The 25,068-nt window shown below is 37.0% G+C and overlaps 2 protein-coding genes across 5 annotated transcripts in view; both read left to right on the plus strand.

The window, feature by feature from the left end:
- The first annotated feature begins 267 nt into the window (after window positions 1-267).
- LOC126759178 (angiopoietin-related protein 7-like) lies at window positions 268-4,948 on the plus strand. Its single transcript, XM_050473857.1, has 7 exons — window positions 268-527; window positions 789-872; window positions 2,371-2,454; window positions 2,531-2,605; window positions 2,717-2,791; window positions 4,169-4,747; window positions 4,813-4,948. Exons 1-7 carry the CDS (start codon window positions 322-324, stop codon window positions 4,871-4,873), a joined length of 1,164 nt encoding a protein of 387 aa, XP_050329814.1. The 5' UTR covers window positions 268-321; the 3' UTR covers window positions 4,874-4,948.
- A 3,429-nt stretch (window positions 4,949-8,377) lies between these two features.
- Window positions 8,378-25,068, plus strand: part of LOC126759188 (acidic phospholipase A2 PA4) — a 35,830-nt gene continuing 19,139 nt past the window's right edge. For 3 of the 4 annotated variants that reach the window (XR_007666975.1, XR_007666976.1, XM_050473872.1), the window contains exon 1: window positions 8,378-8,919. The gene's annotated coding sequence lies outside the window, so the exon portion shown is untranslated. The remainder of the gene's footprint in view (window positions 8,920-25,068) is intronic. The other variant, XM_050473873.1, reaches the window with a different exon arrangement.

Consider the following 25,068-nt stretch of genomic DNA (forward strand, 5'->3'; position numbering starts at 1 on the left):
AGCCTTTCGAAAATCTTTGAAATTCTATGGTTTTTATAGAGTGTGAACTGAGTTTCATTAGAACTCTTAGGGCTGTCGAAACTTTATTAGCTGTCTCTCTGAATGGAAAGTGAGTGAAAATTTTTCTGCAAACGTCTACTTTTGCAAACATTTTCGATATTATGTTGTCATAACAAATTTATTATTCAAATATTGTGTGTGGGTATAAAAATAAACTGTATGCTCAACTCAAATGTACTTCCGTGGTGATAATCTCAATTTGCCATTGAATTTCTTATTGTGCGAGGCAAAAATCAGTCGAATACTAGCGAGCGCTTTGAAATGTATAAAGAAATAACACGGTATCTCTGCTACTTAATACTTACTTGGCACACTGTAAGTGTCGGTAGAGTGAAAGCAGGGAAGGATAACGATTCGGAACAGCCTTTTACGATACTCTTAGATGCAGAGAATGAAATCAGAAATGTGGTGAACGGCTTAGATTCATTTAGTAGCAAACAAGATAGCATGGAAGAGACGCTAAAAAGGTAAGGAATGACAAATAAAGTGCTGAAAAAACGCTTAACCTCATATTCGGTAAATATATATTCAGACTGAGCAAAATGTGGAATATTTTTGAGTAAGATCTTATTAAAAGAGGTCTTAAGACACTTGTCTTCTAATTAGCCAAAAATTTGTGTTTTTTTTTTTTGAAGTTATATCATTTTATTTATTTGTTTTATAATAAATAATAATAATATATATGTAATTAAATAATAATAAATAATTTTATAATAATCTATCTTTAGTGTTCAGACCGTTATGGAAAAAATCGAAGAACGATTGTTGGAACTAGAAAGCACCGTTAAGACTGTTGCGAATATTGAAGAAATGTGAGTGTTATTAGTGCTTAAGTTACGACTATTTCAAAAAATTAATTATATTGCTAACTCTTTTTGACAATGTTGAAGTGGCTATAAAGGTTTGAGGATATCTAGGCCCTGGTTTTATCTTAGCTTGCCAACAACAAAATAAAACAAAAAATGTGGTATTGTCTCTCGGCACGTAATGGCGAACGCCAGATTGTGTTTCTGTCTTACAAATGTTCCTCATAAGATTCACTAACTGTTCGAATTCGGCTATTATTAAATTAGTTTAAAGTACATACCTGAAAGAGTATGTTGAAAAGATCAGTCATATTACTTTTCACAGTGCGTGAAATCTTTTGAATATGGAAATATTTGAAACAATTAACGATTTAATAGACACCAGCCATCTGATTCATGGGAGAAAGTTTAAAATTTCCATCGCAGGTTCTCTAAGTGCGCTTCGGAGTGAGATCGCTATTTCCAAAATCAATAAAAAAGTCAATGGAGAGACGGTTGTCGAAAAAAAAAACTTTAAGTCAGGTTAACCCATCGATCCATAACACTCACGTAAAGATACAGTGGAACAAGTGGGATAAGACACAATGATATTATAGCGTTTGTACTAATACCTATTATAATTAAAAATGTAAGACTCAACTCAAATTATTCTTCTTGACGTCAAAATGCCGTTTCATAAAGTTTACTAGACACCCGAATGGTTGAAAAATATTTAGATAGTTAGACGACAAGTATATATAACTACTACCCATTTACGAGATAAAGAGATGAATAATGCAGGACGACAGCCGGATTTCTAGGCTGCCGAGATTATGAACTGAACTGACTCGGATTTCATCCGACCAAGGGCTGTTCTTTCGGCGATCTAACCCCGTTTGGATCGGTAAGTGTAAGTGTACTACCACTCACCTACCCGGTCCGTCACATGCAATGAAATACAATAGAAAAGGTATTACTGGTCTACTACCTGCTTTTTTATGATTCTATAAGGTACTACCTTGCAATTTACCTACAACAACTTATCAAGTTAAAGCGAGCGAGTGCCGAAAAACGGACGGCAATAATTTTAGAACGAGCCAACGCTTGGCGTCATTCTGCAAGACCGGTTAAAAACTATCCTCTCTAGGCTTTATTGCCTAGAAATTGTCGTTCTAACCAACCTTCCGTCGATGCAGAAGGTCCTCACTGGAACACGATTTACATCTGAACAGGATTTCAAAAATTTGTTTGATTTCTTTGGAATGGAATCCACAAAAAGCCAAAAGGATGGAAAATATTATAGCTTCAGTTGGGTTATGACTGGAATAATGCTTTTGTACATGTTTTTCTTAAATAAACATTGATTCTAAAAAAAACACCAATATAGTTAGGGACCCAACGGAAAGAACTTATTTAACCTAAATTTAATTAGGTTGTAAAAATATTGAACAATACTATGCATATTCTCTTATGCTCCCAGCTTAATAATGGTAAGCATATTTAAAAATATATTTTTGGTTCTTAGAGTCGAGTCTTTTGGAAAATTATTGGAAAGTCGTCTGGGCGAAATAGAGAACAAGTTGAGTTCCACGGAAAATATTCAACAAGTGTAAGCGAATATCGAAGCTAGATAGTTCTGAACTTATAATTGTACCATAGTATAATCTGCGACTATTATTTTTTAGAAACTATGCCTTTATCGAGCGGCGGTTAGATGAATTGGGGTCAAATTTGAAGTCAACCCTAAGTAAACAAGAAGTGTAAGTATAAAACGAATTGAAATGAAAACTCGTTACACTAAATAAAAATTACACAATCTAGTTCATATTTCCTGATATAATACATACCAATTTCTTAAATTTTTTTCTCAGAGTCCGGAGTGGAGTTGGAGGTGTACCTGATAAAAGCTTAGCGGATATCCCCGCCGAAGTGAACAGATGCGCCAAGTAAGTGATAATAAATAAGCAATTCGAGGTTCGTTACTTTTTAAAGAAAAAACACAGAAACTTCAAATTTAATGTGAATTTATTATCATTATTTCAAATGGTGGCCGCGGCTACGTCTCATATGGTCCATTGAGCATTTTGACTAGTAACTGCCCAATTACAAGCGTCATGTTTTCTCCAAGGCCTGAATCGAAGCGGGATCGTTCGCATAGACTTTATGCTTCACATATCTCCACAGTGAAAAGTCTAACGGTGTGATATCACACGATCTTGGTGGTCAATAGACCGGCCCAGAATGTGAATTTATCTGCTCACCGAATTGTTCTCTCAATAAATCTATTGATTGATGCGATGTGTGGGAAGTGGCGTGTTCTTCTTAAAACCAAGTGTCGTCGAGATCACGAGCTTTAATTTCAGGCATCAAATAGTGGGTTTTCACGGCGCGATAACGGTCGCCATTGACGGTTACGTTCTCACCGGCATCACTTTTGAAGAAATATGGACTGACGATTCCACTGTCCCACAGCAAACCGTTGTTTTCCTGCATGAAATGACAGCTCTTCAATCCTTCAGGTTGCTTTTCGTCCCAAATGTGGCAATTTTGCTTTTTCACTACCCATTGAGTCAGAAATGTGCCTCATCGCTGAACAAAATTTGGCTCGAAAACGTCGGACCTTCTTGGAACTTTACAAGAGCCCATAGAGCGAAGCGATGTCGCTTGGGAAGGACGAGCGGCTTCAGTTTTTGCAGAAGCTGTATTTTGTATGCTTTCAACTTAAGATCTCGACGTAAAATTCACCTAGTCGATACATACGTCAGCCCGAGTAGCTGCGAACGGCGCCGAATAAACTTTACTCGGTCTTGATGCACACTCTCAGCTACGGCCGCTATATTTTACTCACTGTGTGCTGAACGTGGTCTGTTCGGTCGAATATTATCCAATAATGAATGCTCGGTCGCAAGATGGGTGATGGCGTTGCGAATAGTACGCTCAGTAGGCTGATTATGTTGACCATAAGTTGAGTGAAGCACAAAACCTCCAAAGCAATAACTCATTGCTTCACAGAAAACGAACTTTTGATAAAATGAGGTAGGTTGCCTCTAAGTGTAGTTCTTTAGCTCAAGCTCGTTAGCACCAATCTTCTACTTTATCTTGATTGCCGCTGTAACTATCTAAACCATTTTGCCCGAGCTCACAGTAATGTGGACTTTTGTTTTTGCGGACATAAATTGTGTTTTATGCAGTGAATTTTATCCGCCTGATCTCGAACCATTTTGTCCAGCTTAACCGACTTAGTTTATCTCTTATTCGCTGTATGGCATGCGTCTCACTGGAACCATTTTTCATTTAGATTACTGATGATATTTACTTTTCAGGATGGCTAGCTGTAAACTAAAAGATGCACACAATAAAACGATTTTGTCGAAACCAGAAGTATATAGTGATTGTGCCGATGCGTGGCAGCAGCGTGGACCTCAATTTTTTACCGGAATTTATGAAATCAAGTTGCCAAACTTTCAGCCGTTCGAGGTGTTTTGTATGAACGAATGTACCACTTGTTGCCCTTGGACTTTAGTAATGCACGGAAGTGCGCAAAGTGCAGAAAAAATTTATCAAAGGAGTTGGCTTGAATACAAGCACGGTTTTGGAAGTGCAAGCACGGACTATTTCATTGGTTTAGATCGTTTGCATGTGTTGACAAAGCGAGCGCCACAAGCCCTTATGGTTCGCGACTATGTTATAGGAAACCAAAACATTTTCAAGGAGTTCAGTATTAAAGATGAGCGATACGATTTTGCGGTGGATAATTTAGTAAAATTAATGGTGCAGCCTTGGGGTTATAACGATATCTCAGATGGCACAGGTGATACATTTTCAAGTAATAGTGTGTGTGCGAAGGTGCGAGGTCGCAGTTGGTGGTATAACCAAGGATGTATCTCCAGCTTCGGAATTGAGTAAGTTTCCCGAGCTATTCATTAAACTTTATTCAAATCGTACATATATTGATACTTTTTTACAGTTCATTTACTGAAAACATCTTTATGGCGATTCGCCCCAAGGCGTGTCAGGAAGATCAATAATAAGTGAAATTATGTGTTATTTTATATTCCATTTCAATAAAATTAATAAAAACCGAGAAAAAACGTTACACCGTAGCTATAATACCTTTCACTAATAACGGGAGATTCAAGTATAGATGCTTTTTTTGACAGATCTTTGATTTTTTGTTCAGTATTGTTTGGCATTTCATCATGGCAAGACTTACAAATCAACGTTTACAAGTTCTGTAAAGGAGGTGTTTCGCGCGCTTCGCGCAACTTATGGTCAACATAATCAGCCTACTGAGCGTAATGAGCGTACTATTCGCAACGCCATCACCCATCTTGAGACCGAGCATACATTGCTGGATAATATTCGACGGAATGGACCACGTCCAGCACGCAATGAAGAAAATTTAGCAGCCGTAGCTGAGAGTGTACACGAAGACTGCGCCGTTCGCAGGAACTCAGTCTGACGTATGGAACGACTTGGCACATTTTACGTCAATATATTAAATTGAAAGCGTACAAAATACAGCGAAGAAAGCAAGAGGATAGTTTTGTTTGAAGTTCTCCATTTATTTTCCTTTTAGCTTGCAGTGGCTGTCATAAAGCTAGAGGTAGAACTACTGTTCCAGAGTGCAGCCTCTTTCAGAGCGTTGAGTACTAACGTGGGTCTTGAGCTCCTAAACTCTAGTCGAAGAGCGCTTAGTTCTCATTATTACTTGCATCGAGCTCCTAAGACTTGAATGAGCGTCTAACATTTGCGGTATCGTTGGAAATTGTGAAACCTATCATCCTGCCATTTCCCAGCATCAGTTTATATGAAACGGCTAAAAAATTTGACAGAAGCCAATTGTAGAAGTTTTCTGGAAGGAGACGAGGTAAAATCAACTCAGCACTGGACAGTGTCCAGCTTTCGCAAGACTCAGTTTGAAACCTTGGATTACTGATATCACAAATAAACAGTTCATAATTGTGCATGAGTGGTCCGCGCTTAGATATCTAGATAAAAAGTGCTTTTGAGTATGAAAACCAGATAAGGCCTTGAATCAAAAGCCACTGATAAACCTAAATCTAATCATTTCTTTCTATTATATGTATGTATATGTATGTATGTAGCGGCTACCTGGTTAGGTCATGTTGTCCGGATGGACGAAAACACTCCAGCTCTGAAAGTATTCGACGCAGTACCCGCCGGGGAAGCAGAGGAAGAGGAAGACCTCCACTCCGTTGGAAGGACCAAGTGGAGAAAGACCTGGCTTCGCTTGGAATATCCAATTGGCGCCACGTAACGAAAAGAAGAAACGACTGGCGCGCTGTTGTTAACTCGGCTATAATCGCGTAAGCGGTGTCTACGCCAATTAAGAAGAAGATATGTATGTGTATGTCACGCTTGCAGAAGTCCAGCCGCTGAACCCAATTCTCGACGGTTTTGAAGCATAAATCGGCCGATACTGCTGCAATTTCACTTTCGATATCAATCGATGAAGTTCATCAATCGTCGCTAGTTTTCAATAAATCGATTGTGACATTCGCTGTTTGGCTGGTGGCGCCGTCCTGTTGGAACCACATATTGTCCAAGTCCATATTATGCAATTCGAGCGAAAAATATTCTGTTATTATTGATTTTGGTGGTAAAGCTGAGCATGTAAGTATGTGGGATCTTTCGCAAAATCCGCCACTAAGACGTCACAGAGATGCCCAAGGCTTGAGAACGACGTGTGAGAGACAGATTTAGGTCTTCCTCAATGCGTTAACGGTAGCAATATTCTCTACGTTGTTGGCACTTCTTTATCTCACGTTGTGAGCACTTATTTATCTCATTTTGTATTGTGCCTCTGGCTTCAAATTTTTCCACTAGACGCTCAATTGTTGATCTGACAGACGATTATGACGACCATAAATTGAACGTAGCGCTCTTAAAGTTAGGCTGCCGACTCCGAATTTTGGTAGTAAATTTTAATAATTTCGACTCGTTGTTGGATCGTATATCTTTCCATGATAAAATGACAAAAATGCGGGAAACATATGGCGTCGTTTGCTGTCCCTATCGACCTACATTTATAGCGTCCCTATTGAAAAAGCCGTTATATACGAAACAGTCCCTCAGTTGTTGAGGTATCGATCTGAAATTTTGAACACGTCCTTTTCTGTACAAGAAGCTGCACCTTCGTCGGAACGGCCGATGTCGGACCACTACAGTATATAGCTGCCATACAAACTGAACGATTGGAATTTTAATTTAAAACAAGAAAAAACGTTAATTTCGGTTGCACCGAAGCTAAATACCCTTCACAGGTGCATTTCTGTTAGTAACTATGTGTTCAGTTTGTATGGCAGCTATATGCTATAGTTAACCGATCTGATCAATTTCTTCGGAGATTACATTGTTGCTTTAGAAAATAATCTATACCAAATTTCGTGAATATATCTTGTCAAATGTGAAAGTTTTCCATACAAGAACTTGATTCCGATCGTTCGTTTGTATGGCAGCTATATGTTATAGTGGTCCGACATCGGCCGTTCCGACAAATGAGCATCTTCTTGAAGAGAAAATGACGTTTGCAAAATTTCAAAACGATATCTTAAAAACTGAGGGACTAGTTCGTATATATACAGACAGACAGACGGACATGGCTAAATTGACTCAGCTCAGCATACTGATCATTTATATATATACTTTGTAGGGTCTCCGACGATTCCTTCTGGGTGTTACAAACTTCGTGACAAACTTAATATACCCTGTTCAGGGTATAAAGATATCTTCACAAAATTCGTGATGGGTCGGCATGTCTAAGAAAATGGAGCAATCTCCGAGAAAATATCCACATCGCATCGCTATAGCATACACCATAGTTGCCATACAAACTGAACAATCAGGATCAAGTGCTTGTATTAAACTTTCGCTTCTATACAGTTTTTTCTCACTGTGTACTCACGCTTACTAAACTTTTCATTCATAAGAGGCAAGCTTTCTGCCTGAAATGCCTTTTGAAAAGATAAATATACTATATGCCACACACATGCATATATACTATATACTGATTGCATATAACTTCAAAACAACGAAAGCTTGCAATGCGCGCGTCTACACAGACCGTCTTTTGGCCGTGAAAATGCCAAAGCTTCCGCCACTTGAATAACGAGAGCAAAACAAAACGCAATAAACGAAAGTGAAGCAAAAAGGGCAAATTGGTTAAGCTTTAAGTGATAAATATGTGTCTGTGTATAAAACCACGGGCAGCTGTTTGCAGCTATATGCACATACATATGTATATGTATGTATGTATACATATAGTATATGTATAGCATATGTTAAGTGAACTTGGCTAGATTTCTTTGCCAGAAGCATCTTAAAGCCCTGCGTTGAGTCAAGCGGCTTCAGAAGGTGTGCTAGCCACTGGTAACAGCTGCTTTTTTTGTGTGTATGAGTGCGCCTATGAACTTCAGTATCCAATATAGTATATGTAGTAGATTTTTGATTATCCACATGTTTGTATGCGTACATTATCAGCGGCAGCTAGCTGTGGTATCTACACATTGCTGCAGCTCGGCTGCCACAGCGCGTTATGGCTCAGTTGCGTGTGGACGCACCACGGATGTGGACAAGAATTCCAGCGTTCGGCGCTTAAATGCCGCAAAGTGCGCGTTTTTCAGCTTAGTGCGCTTGCAATTTGTGCATGTGTATGTGAATGTGTGTGTTCGTGAATACTCTTCGAGCAGCAATCCTTAAAGAAACGCGCTATTTTATCAGATAAATTGTGGTTTGAAGCCTCAAAGTGAACACACAAATAATATAAAAAATTATAATTAAATGTAGCGCTAATAAAACTGTTAGATAATAGCGGCACGTTTCCTCTGTATAATAATAAAAATCAAGAGCATATACGACAATTGCTGTGCTGTAAGCAAATCTACGGAAATAAGTATCACATATCCTCGTTTGATTACTGAAAAAATCGCATGCGATAAATACATACATATACCATACTTAAAGCTATAAACCGACAAATATAAGTAAAGTCGCTACTACCCTTCAAAACCAGCAAAATTATCAAACGGCGTCATCACAAGCGCGTCAGCAGGTAAGTGTCCTTGCCGATACGAAACTACATATAGTATATGTAAGTATGTATGTAAATAAGTATATGAACACCACCGGCTGCTACGATGCTCAGTACAGCAGCGTATTGCAACTGTTTGGCGTGCTGCAGATAGCAGTTAGCTTTTTGATATACATTTTTTGGAGTGAAATATGAAGGTCAGCCTTCCTTCGTACACAAGTATACATAAGTATGCCATATATGGCTAAATACTAGTATATAAAAAGTATTTAAAAAGGTGTGTGTGTGTAGGAATTCGCTAGTTATAAGTCGGCTTCAAAATTTTCATCTTGTTATTGTTGGTTAAAGTTATTGTTTGTTAAAGTTTTTGCATCTATATCACTCACTTTTAGTACCGAATCACATTCTGATAAGAGATCTACTCTCATACATACAGGGTCAGGGTCCACTCGAAGTGTAACCAATTAAAAAAGCCATAAATTCGGTTTGGAAAATTATTTTTATTTATTTTAAAGTACAAAATGTGTGAAAATAATCATAAATTCAGCACCAATTCACTTTTGCTCGATATGACCACCTTTTGCCTTAACTATGGCCTTGAGACGGTCAAAAAACGAATCGCACACACGGACAATGGCTTTCTTCAGCATCACGAGACTGGTGTATTTTTTACTTCGCACCTTGCTCTCCAAAATGGCCCAGAGAGAATAATCCATTGGATTCGCATCTGGTGAATTCGAGAGCCATTGTGTGGTCGTAATGAAGTTCGGAACGTTGTTTTTCAGCCATTCTTGGTTCACTCGCGCTTTGTGAGACGGTGCTGAGTCTTGTTGAAAAGTCCATGGTTTGCGACCGAAATGTTTGTTTGCCCACGGCTTCAAAGCAGCCTCCAGAACACTTTCCCGATAATATGTCGCATTTACTTTGACGCCAGGCTCGATGAAAACAATTGGAGAGCGCCCATCTGCGGTGACAGCGGCCCAAACCATTATTTGTGGCGGGTGCTGCCTCCTGGTGGCCAACCGATGACTTAGATTCTCGTATGAACGGTCGGTCAAGTAAACCCTATCGTTTTGAGAGTTTACGAATTGCTCAATTGGAAAAAATTTTTTGTCAGAAAACACAATGTTCGAAATTTGACCGCTTTCGGCCAAGCGAACCAACTGCTTCGCTCTCTCAAGTCTTACTTGTTGCTGCTTCGGCGTGAGATCATGGGCCTTTTGGAACTTGTAAGGCTTGACCTTGAGCTCATTTTTCAATATGCGTCGGATGCTGCGGTCGGATATTTTCAGTTCTTTAGCCATTTGATTGGCACTTCGTCGTGGATTTCGCTCAAGTCGCTTCTTCACTTTCCGAACCATCTCACGTGACGTTGCAGTCTTTTGATGACCAGCTCCATGGCGTTTTGCGATGCTACCAGTATCATTGTAATGAGTGATGGTGCGATAAACAAAAACTTTATTCACATTAAGGTGTTTGAGCTCACGAACAATTGTTGGCTGTGATTTTCCAGCTATATATAAAGCAATCACACTATTACGTTTGAATTCCATCGCTGATCACTTTTTTTGCGTTCACTTTTGGCAAAACGCTTTTGTACAATTGTGAACAATACTCCGAACTGTCATTCAGCAAATTTATAAACAGCTGATTCCAGTGCGACAGCTGCGTGAATGGTCCGTAGTTGGTTACACTTCGAGTGCCGGACCACAATCGCTAACCGATTTGTGCGGTATAAAATTTAACAAAAAGTCAGATATAAGAACTAAAGCGATATCGTATATTTTTGCTAATTACATAATCATAATATGCCAAGCAAAATATTCTCTCCGAAACTTAGTGCTAGATTTCTTTTAGTGACCGATATAAAGCGCCTACCAAGAGGAATGACGTGTTGGCTATTGTGGTCAGTCAAATCAGACAATTGCATCCTCAAAAATTGACAGTTTGGTGCCAAATATAGTATGTTAGCATCATCGGGCCTAATCTCTTTCGAAAAGAGGCAGAAAATGGCGATACCAGCAATAGCGAGCGTTATAAGATGATGTTGACCGACTTTTTTTTTCTGGAACAGAGATAGATATCTCTCCTCTATTTCCAACAAGACGGTGCGCTGTCTCATGTTTTACGTTTAAACATGGACACATTGCGTGCAAAGTTTGGCCACTCGTTAATTTCGAGAAATGGTCCAGTCAAATGGCCGCCAAGATCTAAAGCGTATGACATTTATGTATTGAAGATTATCTCTTTCAAATATTGGCCGCGGCTAGGTCTCAGATGATCCATCTGTTCAGTCCAATTTTCGATGAATCTTTCGAGCATTACGACTAGTAACTGGCGAATGACACGCGTGATGTTTTGCTCCAAGACCTAAATCGTAGCAGGATTGAACGTATAGACTTTAGACATTATATATCTCCTCGGGAATAAGTCTAACGGTGTGATATTACACGATCTGAATGTCAATCGATCGGTGTAAAACGAAAAATTATGAGCCATTGATTGATGCGATGAATGAGAAATGGCGCCGTCTTGTTGAAACCAAATGTCGCCAAGATCACGAGCTTCAATTTCAGTCATCAAATAGTCGGTTATCTCGGCGCGATAGTGGTGGTAATTGATGATTTCGTTCTCACCGGCATAATTTTTTGAAAAAAGATAGACCGATGATTCCAACGGCCCACAAATCGCACCAAACCGATGTTTTTTCTGGATGAAATGATAGCTCTTGAATCTCTTCAGGTTGCTCTTCGTTCCAAATGTGGCAATTTTGCTTGTTTAAATCCCTTTTGAGCTTGAAATGGGCCTCATCGCTGAACAAAATTTGGCGCGAAAACGTCGGATCTTCTTGGAACTTTTCAAGAGATTTGCAAAAAAAAAAAAAAGTTATTGAAAAAAGTACCTCTACTTAGATCACCCAGTAGAATAGATTTAGCTGTATATAAACATAACATAACAAAAATGATTTTGAGTGACGCATTTTCATCGCGAATAATGCGAGGTCGACACGCCTATTAACGTACAAATAATCAACTGATAGCTCCAATCGATCAGTTACCGACCACGTAATCCATCATATAACTGTAACTATTATAATGTTAAAGCTGTCAACTGGTAATTACCGTCACTTTTAATCCGTGTCGATCAAATGCGTACAAGCTTCAATTGTTTAGACACATTGGCAGCAAGCCAAATCTTTTCAATGTTTATTACTACTATTCCTTCTCCGCATTCAACATGTGTTGTGTTGTTTTTGTGCAATTGTTGTATTAATGTTGGATTGCAAATTGCTAAGCCGTAAAAATTTCAAGTTCAAGCATAAACCGTTTTTTGTTACGCATACTTCCTCTTTTGAAATGTGAGTATTTACTTTCTAAAAATGTCGATGATTAAGTGAACTTTTTGATTTTGGAACTTTTCGTCTGCCTTTTTCAAGTTAAGGGTTAGAAGAGGAATGTGAATTCGAGTGCCACTTTTCCAAGTCAAGGCTTAGAATCAGCCTTTTTCTTGTTCGGGCTTAGAAGAAGAATTGTATTCCAGTCAAACTTTGAAATTATGGTTTAGCAGAAAATTGGGATTAAGCCATATAGATTCACGCAAGTTGGAAGCCCCTCTTTTGCTGTAATACTAATGGTATTTGAAAATATGGATCCAAGGGCCTTTGTCTGCAGACTTCTATGCAATTAATTAGCAAGTGTTCTGCAGTTTCAAGCTCTCTGTCGCAGAACCGGCAGTTACCACAAGAAGCAATGTTATTTAAGCACTTCCTGAGCTTACGGTGGCCAGTGTAGAATACGACAAGTTTGTCTCTGGGGAGGTTGCTTACATATTTAAGGCTGCTGAGGTTGTAACCACCTATTAACAACTTGGCATGGCACATTCCTTGGATTGTTACCAATACCTCTCACAGCCTACTTCTTTTTCCTTGCAGAACAGCTCCTTTATGGTACGAGGACCCACCGCGATGAAGAGTTCAGGTTCTCCCATGTTAGTGAATACTGCGGAGTGGACGAGCTCATCAGCCAGTTTATTCTCTAAACCTCTGTAACTAGGCACGCAGAAAAGATGCACTTGGTTATGTACCGATAGACTGCTCAGCCGTTCTCTCCACCCTGCACCAGTAGTGATTTGATCGCGTAGGCAGAGATTGCTTTAAATGCCGCTTGACTGTCGCTTATGTGGTATGGTTATAAGTGCACGAGTAGTAGCGTTGAAGGTTTATCTTTACGTACCGACTTATTTCTGCTTGAAATATGCTCAGAAAACTTCCCATATGTATGAAGAGTTTGGTTCGCGGTTCTGCGACTCCTATGTCGGTGTATCACTTGTGATTGTACTATCCCTAAGCAGTAGCTCGAGAATCCATTCAGCCTTACTGCTAAGGCCGCGATGTCTGAATTTGGTATCCCCACAAAACTAATACGGCTGTGTAAACTGACGTTGAGGAACACGAAATGCTCCGTCAGGATCGGGAAGGACCTCTCCGAGCCGTTCAATACCAAACGAGGTTTCAGACAAGGCGACTCCCTATCGTGCGACTTCTTCAATCTACTGCTGGAGAAAATAATTCGAGCTGCAGAACTTAATCGAGCAGGTACAATCTTTTATAAGAGTGTACAGCTGCTGGCCTATGCCGATGATATTGATATCATCGGCCTCAACACCCGCGCCGTTAGTTCTGCTTTCTCCAGACTGGACAAGGAAGCAAAGCAAATGGGTCTGGTAGTGAACGAGGGCAAAACGAAATATCTCCTGTCATCAAACAAACAGTCGTCGCACTCGCGACTTGGCTCTCACGTCACTGTTGACAGTCATAACTTTGAAGTTATTTGGGAACCAGCATAAACACCACCAACAATGTCAGCCTGAAAATCCAACGCAGGATTGCTCTGCCAACAGGTCCTACTTCGGACTGAGTAGGCAATTGAAAGTAAAGTCCTCTCTCGACAAACAAAAACCAAACTCTATAAGTCGCTCATAATTCCCGTCCTGCTGTATGGTGCAGAGGCTTGGACGATGACATCAACTGATGAGAGTTTTCGAGAGAAAAGTTCTGCGAACGATTTATGGTCCTTTGCGCATTGGCCACGGCGAATATCACATTCGATGGAACGATGAGCTCTACGAGATGTATGACGACATTGACATAGTTCAGCGAATTAAAAGACAGCGGCTACGCTGGCTAGGTCATGTTGTCCGGATGGATGAAAACACTCCAGCTCTGAAAGTATTCGACGCAGTACCCGCCGGGAAGCAGAGGAAGAGGAAGACCTCCACTCCGTTGGAAGGACCAGGTGGAGAAGGACCTGGCTACGCTTGGAATATCCAATTGGCGCCACGTAGCAAAAAGAAGAAACGACTGGCGCGTTGTTGTTAACTCGGCTATAATCGCATAAGCGGTGTCTACGCCAATTAAGAAGAAGAAGACACGACTCATGCGTGATCTGTGAAAAAAAGGCTATTGTAAAAAGTACCTCTACTTGGATCACCCGTTAAAATTGTTAACGGCTGAAAAATATTAAAGTGTTGCTACCAACTGCTATTTCATTTCTCGCAGCTGTATGTTAAGTGGGTACAAGTTCCAGTGCAACTCTAGCTTGAGATTAAAATGTAGATCAATAAGAAGAGAAGTGAAGTAACGTTATTTCTATCTTGAAGGAAATCGTATATAAAATCTTTGTACTTGTGTATGTATATAATGTTGGTAATTAGACAAGAAACTTGTAAACAGTGCCCTGCCATCGCCAAGGGTGTATGCTATTTGTATTGAAGGTGTCAAAGAAATTACAACGCTTGCAAGTTCAAGCCAAGCTTAACACATACATGCATACAATCACATTTCGTGCAACAATTAGCTGTTTGGGAACGTGTCAATGACATATTTGGCCTCAGCGCATAGCCGTCGACATTTAACTGACGGCAATTTATAATAGATTTCAACGGAGATGCTCACGTTTTGTGGAACTAGAGTGTTGTGCAGACACCGTAGTTGCTTAAATGCCAGAGAAGGAAAGTGAGACATAAAGGGGGAAGTTGTCTTACAACAACGACCTAATTTTTCACATAGTTAGTGAGATGACGTGAAAACTAAATATGTCATTGAATAATTGCTAAGCTTAATTTTTAATTTTTTAATTTCCAAATTTTTAAATTAAGCTATTATATGTACTAGGTGTGACAGTTAAGTAACAAGACTAGCGCAGTAACATATTTTATTATGAATTCCTAGATTACTGCTAATTGTAATCTCAATCTCTCGTCTAAAAAGTTATTATTTCTTCTTATATTTTTCATCTTTGTTCAGTTTCTGCTAAATATACGTTAGTTTTGGAAACAATAGTCTAATATTAAAACTCCCAAAAGAACCCTAAGTATGCCGATGGCGGGGAAAGGAGCTCCCTTAATTCGAAAGAATGCAGACAAATAAGTCTCATTCCTTTTGACAATAAGCTTCTAGATGCCTTTATAACAGATAAGCTTCCATCGGCTCACCGAACTGAACTGAAGGGTAAATCCACGGAGACTGCAGTTCACACGCTAACCTTAAGTATAGATCGAGCTTTAGAGCATAAGGACCATGTGCTAGGAGCCTTTTTTGATATAAGCGGAGCATTTAATTTTGGATAGAGCCCAACATCATGACATGGGGAAAAGCTCGATTGAGCTGCAAGAAGATTAATACAGAAAGGAACCAAACCGGATTGCTCAGATTAGCATGAATAGGTACTTAATACTTTTGAAAAAATTTAGGATTGGGTGCTCTTCTTTAAAAGAAGATGATCCAGACGACATAGCTATATTCACGGACAAGTTCCACGATACAGGTAATAGCCTGATGAATAATGTTCGGCATGCCATATATTGATGGACGATATCGGCATTCCTAAAAATAAATGCTATTAAGACAGTTGATGAGATTGATGAGTGCCACCCTCCTGTGTAGTGGACCAGCATAGGAAATACGCAAGTCGCTAAAAATGACAAAATGACACACAATGGAATTTCCGAAAGAGCTGACAGACGGATCAGGGTGAGATGGAATGCCTTAATTGGACTGCATTGCGGTTGTTGGCCTAATCAAAGGTCACAACTTAATGGCATCGGATGAAAGTCGTATGCGCTTGCATAAAATAGACATGATAGAGACGCTGGTACACCTCCGCTGCTTCTATCCGACCTTACCTACTACTCGTCTTAGATATCTAGGAGACACTTAGTTCAATGTACTGGATGAAGTATCAGAATTAGATTTCAAATTTCTATTAAATTTCAGAAAAAGTGTTGACGTACTGTAGGAAGATAACTTTGGCTCATATTAATCTGAATCTCAACAAGGCATTACAAATTGGTGTCAGCCAGTCAGCATAACCGAACCTAATCTAATCTTAACATATCAAATCGCTAAATAGACTCCTTCAAAAAATAACTGACTATACTACTTTTCCAGGAACAGAAGTGGATATCGGTTAACTTTACAAAAGTTTCCAATAAATTAAAAGTATAATATTTGGGTTATACTTGTACATTTGGAGGACTCGTTCGAGCATTTCGACTGGTAACTGATGAATCACACGCATGATGTTTTGCTCCAAGGCCTGAATCGAAGGGGGATTGTCCGCATAAGCCCTCCCAATGAAAGACTTTATACATCCCCACAGGAATAAGTCAAACGGTGTGATATCTCACGTTTCTGGAGGCCAATCGGCCGGCCCGAAACGTGAAATTATCTGCTAACCGAAGTGTTATCTCAATAAATCCATTGATTAATGCGATGTGTGGGAAGCGGCGCCGTCTTGTTGAAACCAAATGTAGCCGAGATATGAGCTTTAATTTCAGGCATTAAATAGTCAGTTATTATGGCCATAGGCAGTTACGTTCTCAACCGTATAATTTTTGAAGAAATATGGACCAATGATTCAACCGGTCCACAAATCACACCAAATCGTTGTTTCTTCTCGGTGAAATGACAGGTCTTGAATCTCTTCAGGTTGCTCTTCGTGCCAAACGCGGCAATTTTGTTTGTTTACATACCAATTGAGCCAGAATTGGAGCTCATCGCTGAACAAAATATGGCGCGAAAACGTCGGATCTTCTTGGAACTTAGCGTAAAATGCGCCAAGTCGTTATTTACGTTAGTCCGATTTGCTGCGAACGGCGCCAAATCATCCGTTAAATTCTTTAATTTATTAAATAAATGCATAACCATAACTTTAAGCATACATATCTATGAATACCGGTACCACTTGAGACACTGGCAACTGGCAAACGGCTTTCAGTTTTTGTTTTGCTCGCAAAATTCATCGAATGTTTGAAAATCAGGCTTGCCTTAAATAAACGAAAAAGTTCAAAACAACTCTTGCGATCGCAGACAATGGTGAATTTCACAAAAAAGAACAACAATCTTAGACAAATTTTAATTATGCAAATATGCGATAAAAAAAAAATAAATTTAAAAACCACTGAGGGCTATGCAACACAAAATTAATTTGGCGAAAATTCGCTACACTCTTAGTTGCATTCCGAAAGCCTTGAAAGAGCTTCAAGTGGTTATGCTAAAAGAGTGTATAGCTCGTAGTGATGGAGAAAATTTGAGGTCAATAAGTGGGTGCAGCAATATAAACGCCATAACGTCAAAATTTGTATATTTGTATGGTGTTATGAGCAAAGACGATGCCAAGAGAATGACGTCTCTTTTATTTGTTTATTTATTGTTATACCCTGAACTGGATATAAAAGGAAACGGTGGATACAAGCCGAATCGATTTAATCATAATCGTCTGTATCCACACGAAACTTATTTGTTGGAATCGCCGATATCGGAAAACATTAGCATATATAGTACATAGATGTCATACAAATTGAACTATCGAACTCAAGATTGGTTATATGGACAATGCTGTCTTTTTTTTCATTTGACGACACATAAATCTTTCGCAGAACCTTTCTCTCAAAAATTCATAATACCTCCGTGCCTCTGCAACAAATAACAGGACGGGTATGCAGAATTTGGTCTTTATTTGTCGAGAGAGGACTTTACTCTAATTTGCCTATTCAGTTCGAAAAAGCACCTGCTGGCAAAAGTTATTTTGCGTTGGATTTCGAGGCTGACTTTGTTGCTGGTGTCAATGCTGTTTCCACGATTGAAGAAATTATCTACGACTTCGAGGTTATGACTATCAACAGCAACGAGGGAGCCGAGTCGCAAATGCGACGACTGTTTGTTTGATGACAGGAGATATTTCGTCTTGCGCTCGTTCACTATTAGACCCATTTGCTTCACTTCTTTGTCCAACCTGGCGAAAGCAAAACTAACGGTGCGGTTGTTATGGCCAATTATGGCCAAGTCATTCGTTGGAAAGTTTTATTGTATGTATTAGGTCTACAACTTTGCTTCCGCCGTTTTCCAATAGATGTCTCTAGGGTCAAGCACTGGTCGATTAAATCGTTTCATATCGATCTTGGACATTTGTGTCAACATTAACCCAACAAAATATTTGTAGAGATCTGTTTAACAGTTATTGAAGTATGATATGGTGCCCTTAAACGGCGCTAAAATTTTCGACATTGTGCCACAGGCATTATATGTACTTGTACTATATATTTGGGAGGAGTATACATATGTTCTGGGTTTTATTTCAATTTGGTTCTTGTTGGGGTGAATGCTTAAAATATGGAGATTATCCTCAAATATAACACTGATTGAGACTTCAATTTTAATGTAAATGTTTCTATTATTTCATTTCATTTTGTGTTTGGAATATTTGACCGAGCAGGAGAATCAGCTAGCCTTTGATTCACTTAACTTTGGAAAGTAGCAAATCGAACAAACCACTGGTATAAATGACATAAACTGCAGAGTTAGAATATCAAGCGTTTATACCACTTGAATAAGCTATTAGTGCGCTCTCTTTTACTGACTCCAACAGCTCCATTTTGTTAATGCTCCTACCTGTACATTAATATGGATTCATTGAGTTATACAAGTAAAATTCATAAGAAATAAAAAATTTTCCCAAAAATAATCAAACTTCAACCGTTAATATCTTTTAAACGGTTGGGTTTACGAAAAAATCGTTAGAAACCTTTTTTGTAGAGCATTCAATTTCCTACAAAATCTAAGGAACAAGATATTTTTTCAAGTATTTGGAAGCGAGATATAAATTTTTCTATCTGATAATAAGAAAAAATAGAAAACTGTAAGAAGGAGGACCGTCCCATTACAATTAAGAACTCATGCTTGGAGAGGCTTCTTAGAGGTGTCTAGGAACCTATTTTTCAGAGTACCAAAAGAAAAAATTTTTTTTTTCTTTTGATCCAACCTACTGTACATATTTCGACCACAGGGTAGAGCAAAGCAAGTGGCGAATCGAATAAGCCGCTTGATGCGGTAAAGCGAATATGAAAAATTTTTTTGTGAAATATTTTCCATGTGCTCATAAGTGTCTACATTGATGTTGCTTGCTTGAGGGCACAATCAGTGGCGCCAGCACATCAAATCAATCTGAAATAACTGCTTCAAGAATGCCCAAAACAAGTTGAAAACAAAGTCAGTAAGCTTCCGTATAATTTATACAAGCTTTAAAAAATTATAAAATATATGTGATCACAAGCATGGCATAATTAACAAATTAATGGAAACATCTGCAAATATTATATGTTAATTGCTGTTGTTATTGGCTTCAACATTATAAATTTGGACTTCTGTTTTGATCGCATATTTTTGTGCAAACCAATATCAAATATTTTATTCTCCAAAAATATGCAAACACATACTTACATACAAACATATTTTTGAGCGTCAAAGGTTAGTAAACGAAACTGTAGGTAACACTAGTGATTCTATATAACAACAATAGCTACAAGTGTGCACTATGTGTTTATTTTTCTCATATTAAGTCTTTATTTGTTTAAGCTGTTAACACTTCTTCTGCGCGGGCTTGTGTGTGTTTACAGCTTTAGCTGCTTCAATACAATTGCTTGTTAGAAAAAATGTTAGACAAGCCCAAGTTCAATAAGATTGGCATAGCTGTTCAGTTAACTGCCAACGCTGAACGGAAACGGACGTGTCTCATTGTTGCGGAAGTTTTATGCGAACGTTAGTATAAACGTTAGAAGCGTATGCGAAAAGAAAACGGAAACGTGAAAAATCAGGAATAAAATTAAATGTGAAAGTGAGTGTGCAATTTGGATGCAATGATTCAGAGAATTTAAGATATAAAATAATGAGGTTTAACAAGTATAAATTAAAAAAAAAGATTATGAATTAGGAATCCGGCGCCGAATCATAAATTAAAAAACAAGATTATGAATTAGGAAAAAAATTTCTTTGTTTTGTAAAAGTTTTAGAAATTAAAAAAAAAAACAGAAAATTAATTAAATTTTTTTGTGAAAATCAACAAGTATAAATTAAAAAAAGAGATTATGAATTAAATAAAAATTTTAGAAATTAAAAAAAAAAAACAAAAATTGAGGTTCTTTAACAAGTATAAATTAAAAAAAAGATTATGAATTAAGAAATTTTTTTTTATGTAAAAATTTTAGAAATTAAAAAAAAAGAAAATTAATTAAATTTTTTTTGTGAAAATTTTAGAAATAAAAAAAAATATTTAATTAAAAAAAAATTAAATTTTAGCAATTAAAAAAAAAACAAAAATTTAACTGAAATAAATATGATTTTTTCGTAGAAACTTTAGAAATTAAAAACATAAATATAATTATTAAAAAAATTTTTGTTTATAAAATCTTACGCAATTACAAAAAAAATAATTAAAAAAAAACATTTAATAATTAAATAAAATTAATTATTGAAAACAATTCTCTTTTTGCAAAAATTACAAAAAATAATAATAATTAAAAAAACATTTGAATATTGAATAAAATTAATTATTGAAAACTATTTTTTGCAAAAATTTAGAAATTTAATTAACTTCGAATATTATAACTTTTATATAGTATAATAATGTAGTGAAATAAATAATTAAAATACTTCAAAAATATATATGAAAACAAAACGCTTTTTAAATACAAATAATCATAAGTACAATTATATAAAATAATACGAATATAATATAATAGTAATTCATAATTACTGCTTTGATTAATAGTTTATGTGTCATAGTAAAACTAATGCTAGAAGAAGTGGTGAAATTAAAAAAAATTATAAAAATAATTTAAAAATTTAATTTTTTAATATAATAAAAATTTTTTAATATACAAAATTAAATATTTTATAAATAAATATATATAATATAATAATTAAAGAAGTAATTATTGAAACCTGTTACTAAAATAATAATTAATAATAACCAATAATATTGCTCTTATAAAAAAAAAAAATTGAAAATAATTGAGGTTTGTAAGTAATACAATAAAATAGAGCGGAAGTGGAAAATAATAATAATTAAAAAAGTCAAATAAAAACAAGCAAAAACGTTAACTTCGGCTGCACCGAAGCTAATATACCCTTCACAGGTGCATTTCTTTTAGTAACTATGTGTTCAGTTTGTATGGCAGCTAAATATATGCTATAGTTAGCCGATCTGAACAATTTTTTCGGAGATTACATTGTTGCTTTAGAAAATAATCTGTGCCAAATTTCGTGAATATATCTTGTCAAATGTGAAAGTTTTCCATACAAGAACTTGTTTCCGATCGTTCGGTTTGTATGGCAGCTATATGCTATAGTCAGCCGATCTGAACAATTTTTTCGGAGATTACATTGTTGCTTTAGAAAATAATCTGTGCCAAATTTCGTGAATATATCTTGTCAAATGTGAAAGTTTTCCATACAAGAACTTGTTTCCGATCGTTCGGTTTGTATGGCAGCTATATGCTATAGTTAGCCGATCTGAACAATTTTTTCGGAGATTACATTGTTGCTTTAGAAAATAATCTGTGCCAAATTTCGTGAATATATCTTGTCAAATGTGAAAGTTTTTCATACAAGAACTGGATTCCGATCGTTCAGATATATATGTTATAGTGGTCCGATATCGGCAGTTCCGACAAATGAGCAGCTTCTTGAAGAGAAAATGACGTTTGCCAAATTTCAAAACGATATCTTAAAAACTGAGGGGCTAGTTCGTATATATGTATATAGACAGACAGACGGACATGGCTAAATCGACTCAGCTCAACATACTGATCATTTATATATATACTTTATAGGGTCTCCGACGATTCCTTCCGGGTGTTACAAACTTCGTGACAGATTTTCGTTCTTTCGAATGCTAAGAAGTCGATGCGCGTGCTTTTGTTTATTATCGATGACTTCATCACATGCTGATATTACCCTTAGAGTGCGGGTTACACTTTTTTAAGGCCTTCTTCTTTTTTATTGGCGTAGACACCGCTTACGCGGTAATAGCCGAGTTAACAACAGCGCACTAGTCGTTTCTTCTTCCACCTGATCGCTCCAACGGAGTGGAGGTCTTCTTCTTCCTCTCGTCGAATACTTTCAGAGCTGAAGTGTTTTCATCCATTCGGACGACATGACCTAAACAACGTGGTCGCTGTCTCTTAATACGCTGAGCTATGTCAACGTCGTCGTATAACTCATACAGCTCATCGTTCCATCGAAAGCGAAATTCGCCGTTGCCGATGCGCAAAGAACCATAAATCTTTAAAGGCCTTACATCGGTTATTTATCCTCAATGAGTCCTATAACTCTGCACCGTAAAATAAGGAATTCGGTATGGTTTATATCATAGGCTTGCGTTTTGACTATCTCAACACTCCGAAGTTGACCATCAGCCAGCTAAGTTACTAAAATTTAGGCGCCTCTTCCGCCGCTTGTTGGTTTTGTGCTCAGGAAGTAAGCCTGTTGTGTAATCTTACAGACAAGTAATAGACAACCTATTGTGTTCTTATTGTCACTGTTGTTGTCCTTATGTCAATTATAATCGGAATATGTTTCTTTGTTAGCAATACCAGCTCGGGTTTTTCAGTGGCAAATTTAGAACCAAGCGAGTTAAGCCACAATATTCAAGATTCCCGAGGTTTCGACCAAAATTGGTCAATGCGCACCTCTTGATGGGAACTTTAAGTGTCATGGTCTTTCATTGTTTTTATATAGCAAGATTCTATCTCTATATATTGTGGCATAAAACTTTGAATATTTTAAAATAATAACAAAAACAATTTGCATGACGTTCGGGTCTACCTAACCGGTATACCTGAATTTTTATCCAGATAAAGACTATCAATGTAAAAATGTGATGTAGGTATTATGGGATTCGAAGGTTTTTGACATTTTGTATCGCTCATCATTTTGTCATTAAATATCAGAGCTTAGTATGTCCTTCAGCTTTCCTAGTTCTGTCTCAAATTGGTCTAAACTGTAGTATAAACTAACGCAGAGCTTTCGGTGGTAGTAGTAATGAGAAATAGCTGAAAGATGCTCAAAATCTTTCAGACGAAAATCGATATTACAAAATAATCGCACTCATAGCAAGTAACTGTATATATAGATATATACATATAAATATGTCTCCAAGTACTTATACTTACAGTGAAGTCGTAAGAGTATGATGACTATCATTTTTATTAAATTAATTATCTGCTGCCGCTAAAGAAGCATTGAAAATGAAATAATGAGCCATCAAAACCAGTTTAAATTACGAATTGAATGAAAAAGATTTTTTGGCGAATTTCAATGCCACAGTCACTGTAAATACTCGCAAAATAAAGCCTTTTATGTGCACACATGCCTATATATGTACATAATGTAACCATTCGAAGCATTCTTTATATTTTTTACAACGTCGTTAAAACTAAAAAACTTTAGTATTCAGGTTAACTGCTTAAGAAGCGCGAAATAAATTGAATTTAATTGGCACTAGAAATAGAAAATTTAAACTAAATCTATTAAGTTGGTTCTCATAATCAGATTATCTACGCACAGTTCAAACACTCGCGTGAGTTAAACTCGACAAAAAATGTTTTCGCTCAGACGGTTGGTAAGTCAGAGCATAGAAAAACATATACAACTGAAATAAATCCACCTAGAACTTAACTCAATCTGATTAAGGCTTTGCATAAACTATTTTTTCTATTGGCCAACAGCATAATTTCATAGTTCTTATAGTACGCTCGTTTTTATACCTTGAACAGGGTGTATTCAGCTTGCCACGAAGGCCACAAGATTTTGTATGGAATCTTTGGTATTTGTGAAGGGTATTTTCGATGCTGTTGAAATATACATAAGTCTTTTTCTTTTTTTATATAAGCGAGTGTGAAAAGAATGTTGAACTGGCGTAAAAAACTCGCCGGAGACAAGCCTGACAAGCCTTGTATTTGAATCTTTGGGAGAAAGTTAATAAATTTAAGGGGGTATTCTGGTCTAGAAGCATGAATTTCAGGTAATTTTTAAAGTGTCGTAAAAAAGGCAATTAATATTTTTATCATCCATTTTTTTATTAGTTATTTGTTAATTTTAGAAGAGTACAGAAAAAACATAAAAACGAAAAAAAGTAAAAAATTTTAAAAATTATGAGCTGACGAAGTGGGGGTTCTCTAAAAATTCCCACATGACAATACCCATGATTTCAACCCTCCTAGTTATCTGAAACCAAAAAAAAAAAAAAATTATTAATCTGGAATGATGTCGCAATGACCGGAACTACGGAAAAGTGGGATTAAATTTTTTTTCACAAAATGGCGACTGCCTGAAAAAAAAGTTTTTTTGGATCACTTTTTCTGACTATTTCGAATTTTTTAAAAATAATAAAAATAAAATTTGGGAATGGGGCTAGTTCCAACTATAGACAAGCCTATAAAGCAGACTCTATACAAATTTCAAGTAAATCGGTTCAGTAGAACCTGAGAAATCGTGGGTATCGTTCCGAAAAAGTCAGTTTTGAGAAAAACGCGTATAAAGTTTCGCGTAAAGTCTTTTGTTCGATTAGTTCCGGCCGAACCAGTTTGGATGCCGGGTCAGAAAAATGCCTATATCTCCGAAAATAATTTGAATTTTGAAAAATCCTCTTGTACACATATTCTTGAATAGTTAAACTTTGAAAATGTAAAAACATTTCGATTTTTTTAAATTTCTAGGCCAGAATACCCCTTTAAACAGTTGCATACGAAATAAAAACTTTGTGTTGTTGTTTTTGTTGTGGTGGTAGTGACAGAAAATATTCCGCAAATATTTTCATAAGAATACAACGGAGT

The sequence above is a fragment of the Bactrocera neohumeralis genome, chromosome 5, assembly GCF_024586455.1.
Source record: "Bactrocera neohumeralis isolate Rockhampton chromosome 5, APGP_CSIRO_Bneo_wtdbg2-racon-allhic-juicebox.fasta_v2, whole genome shotgun sequence".
NCBI classification, from domain to species: Eukaryota; Metazoa; Arthropoda; class Insecta; order Diptera; family Tephritidae; genus Bactrocera; species Bactrocera neohumeralis.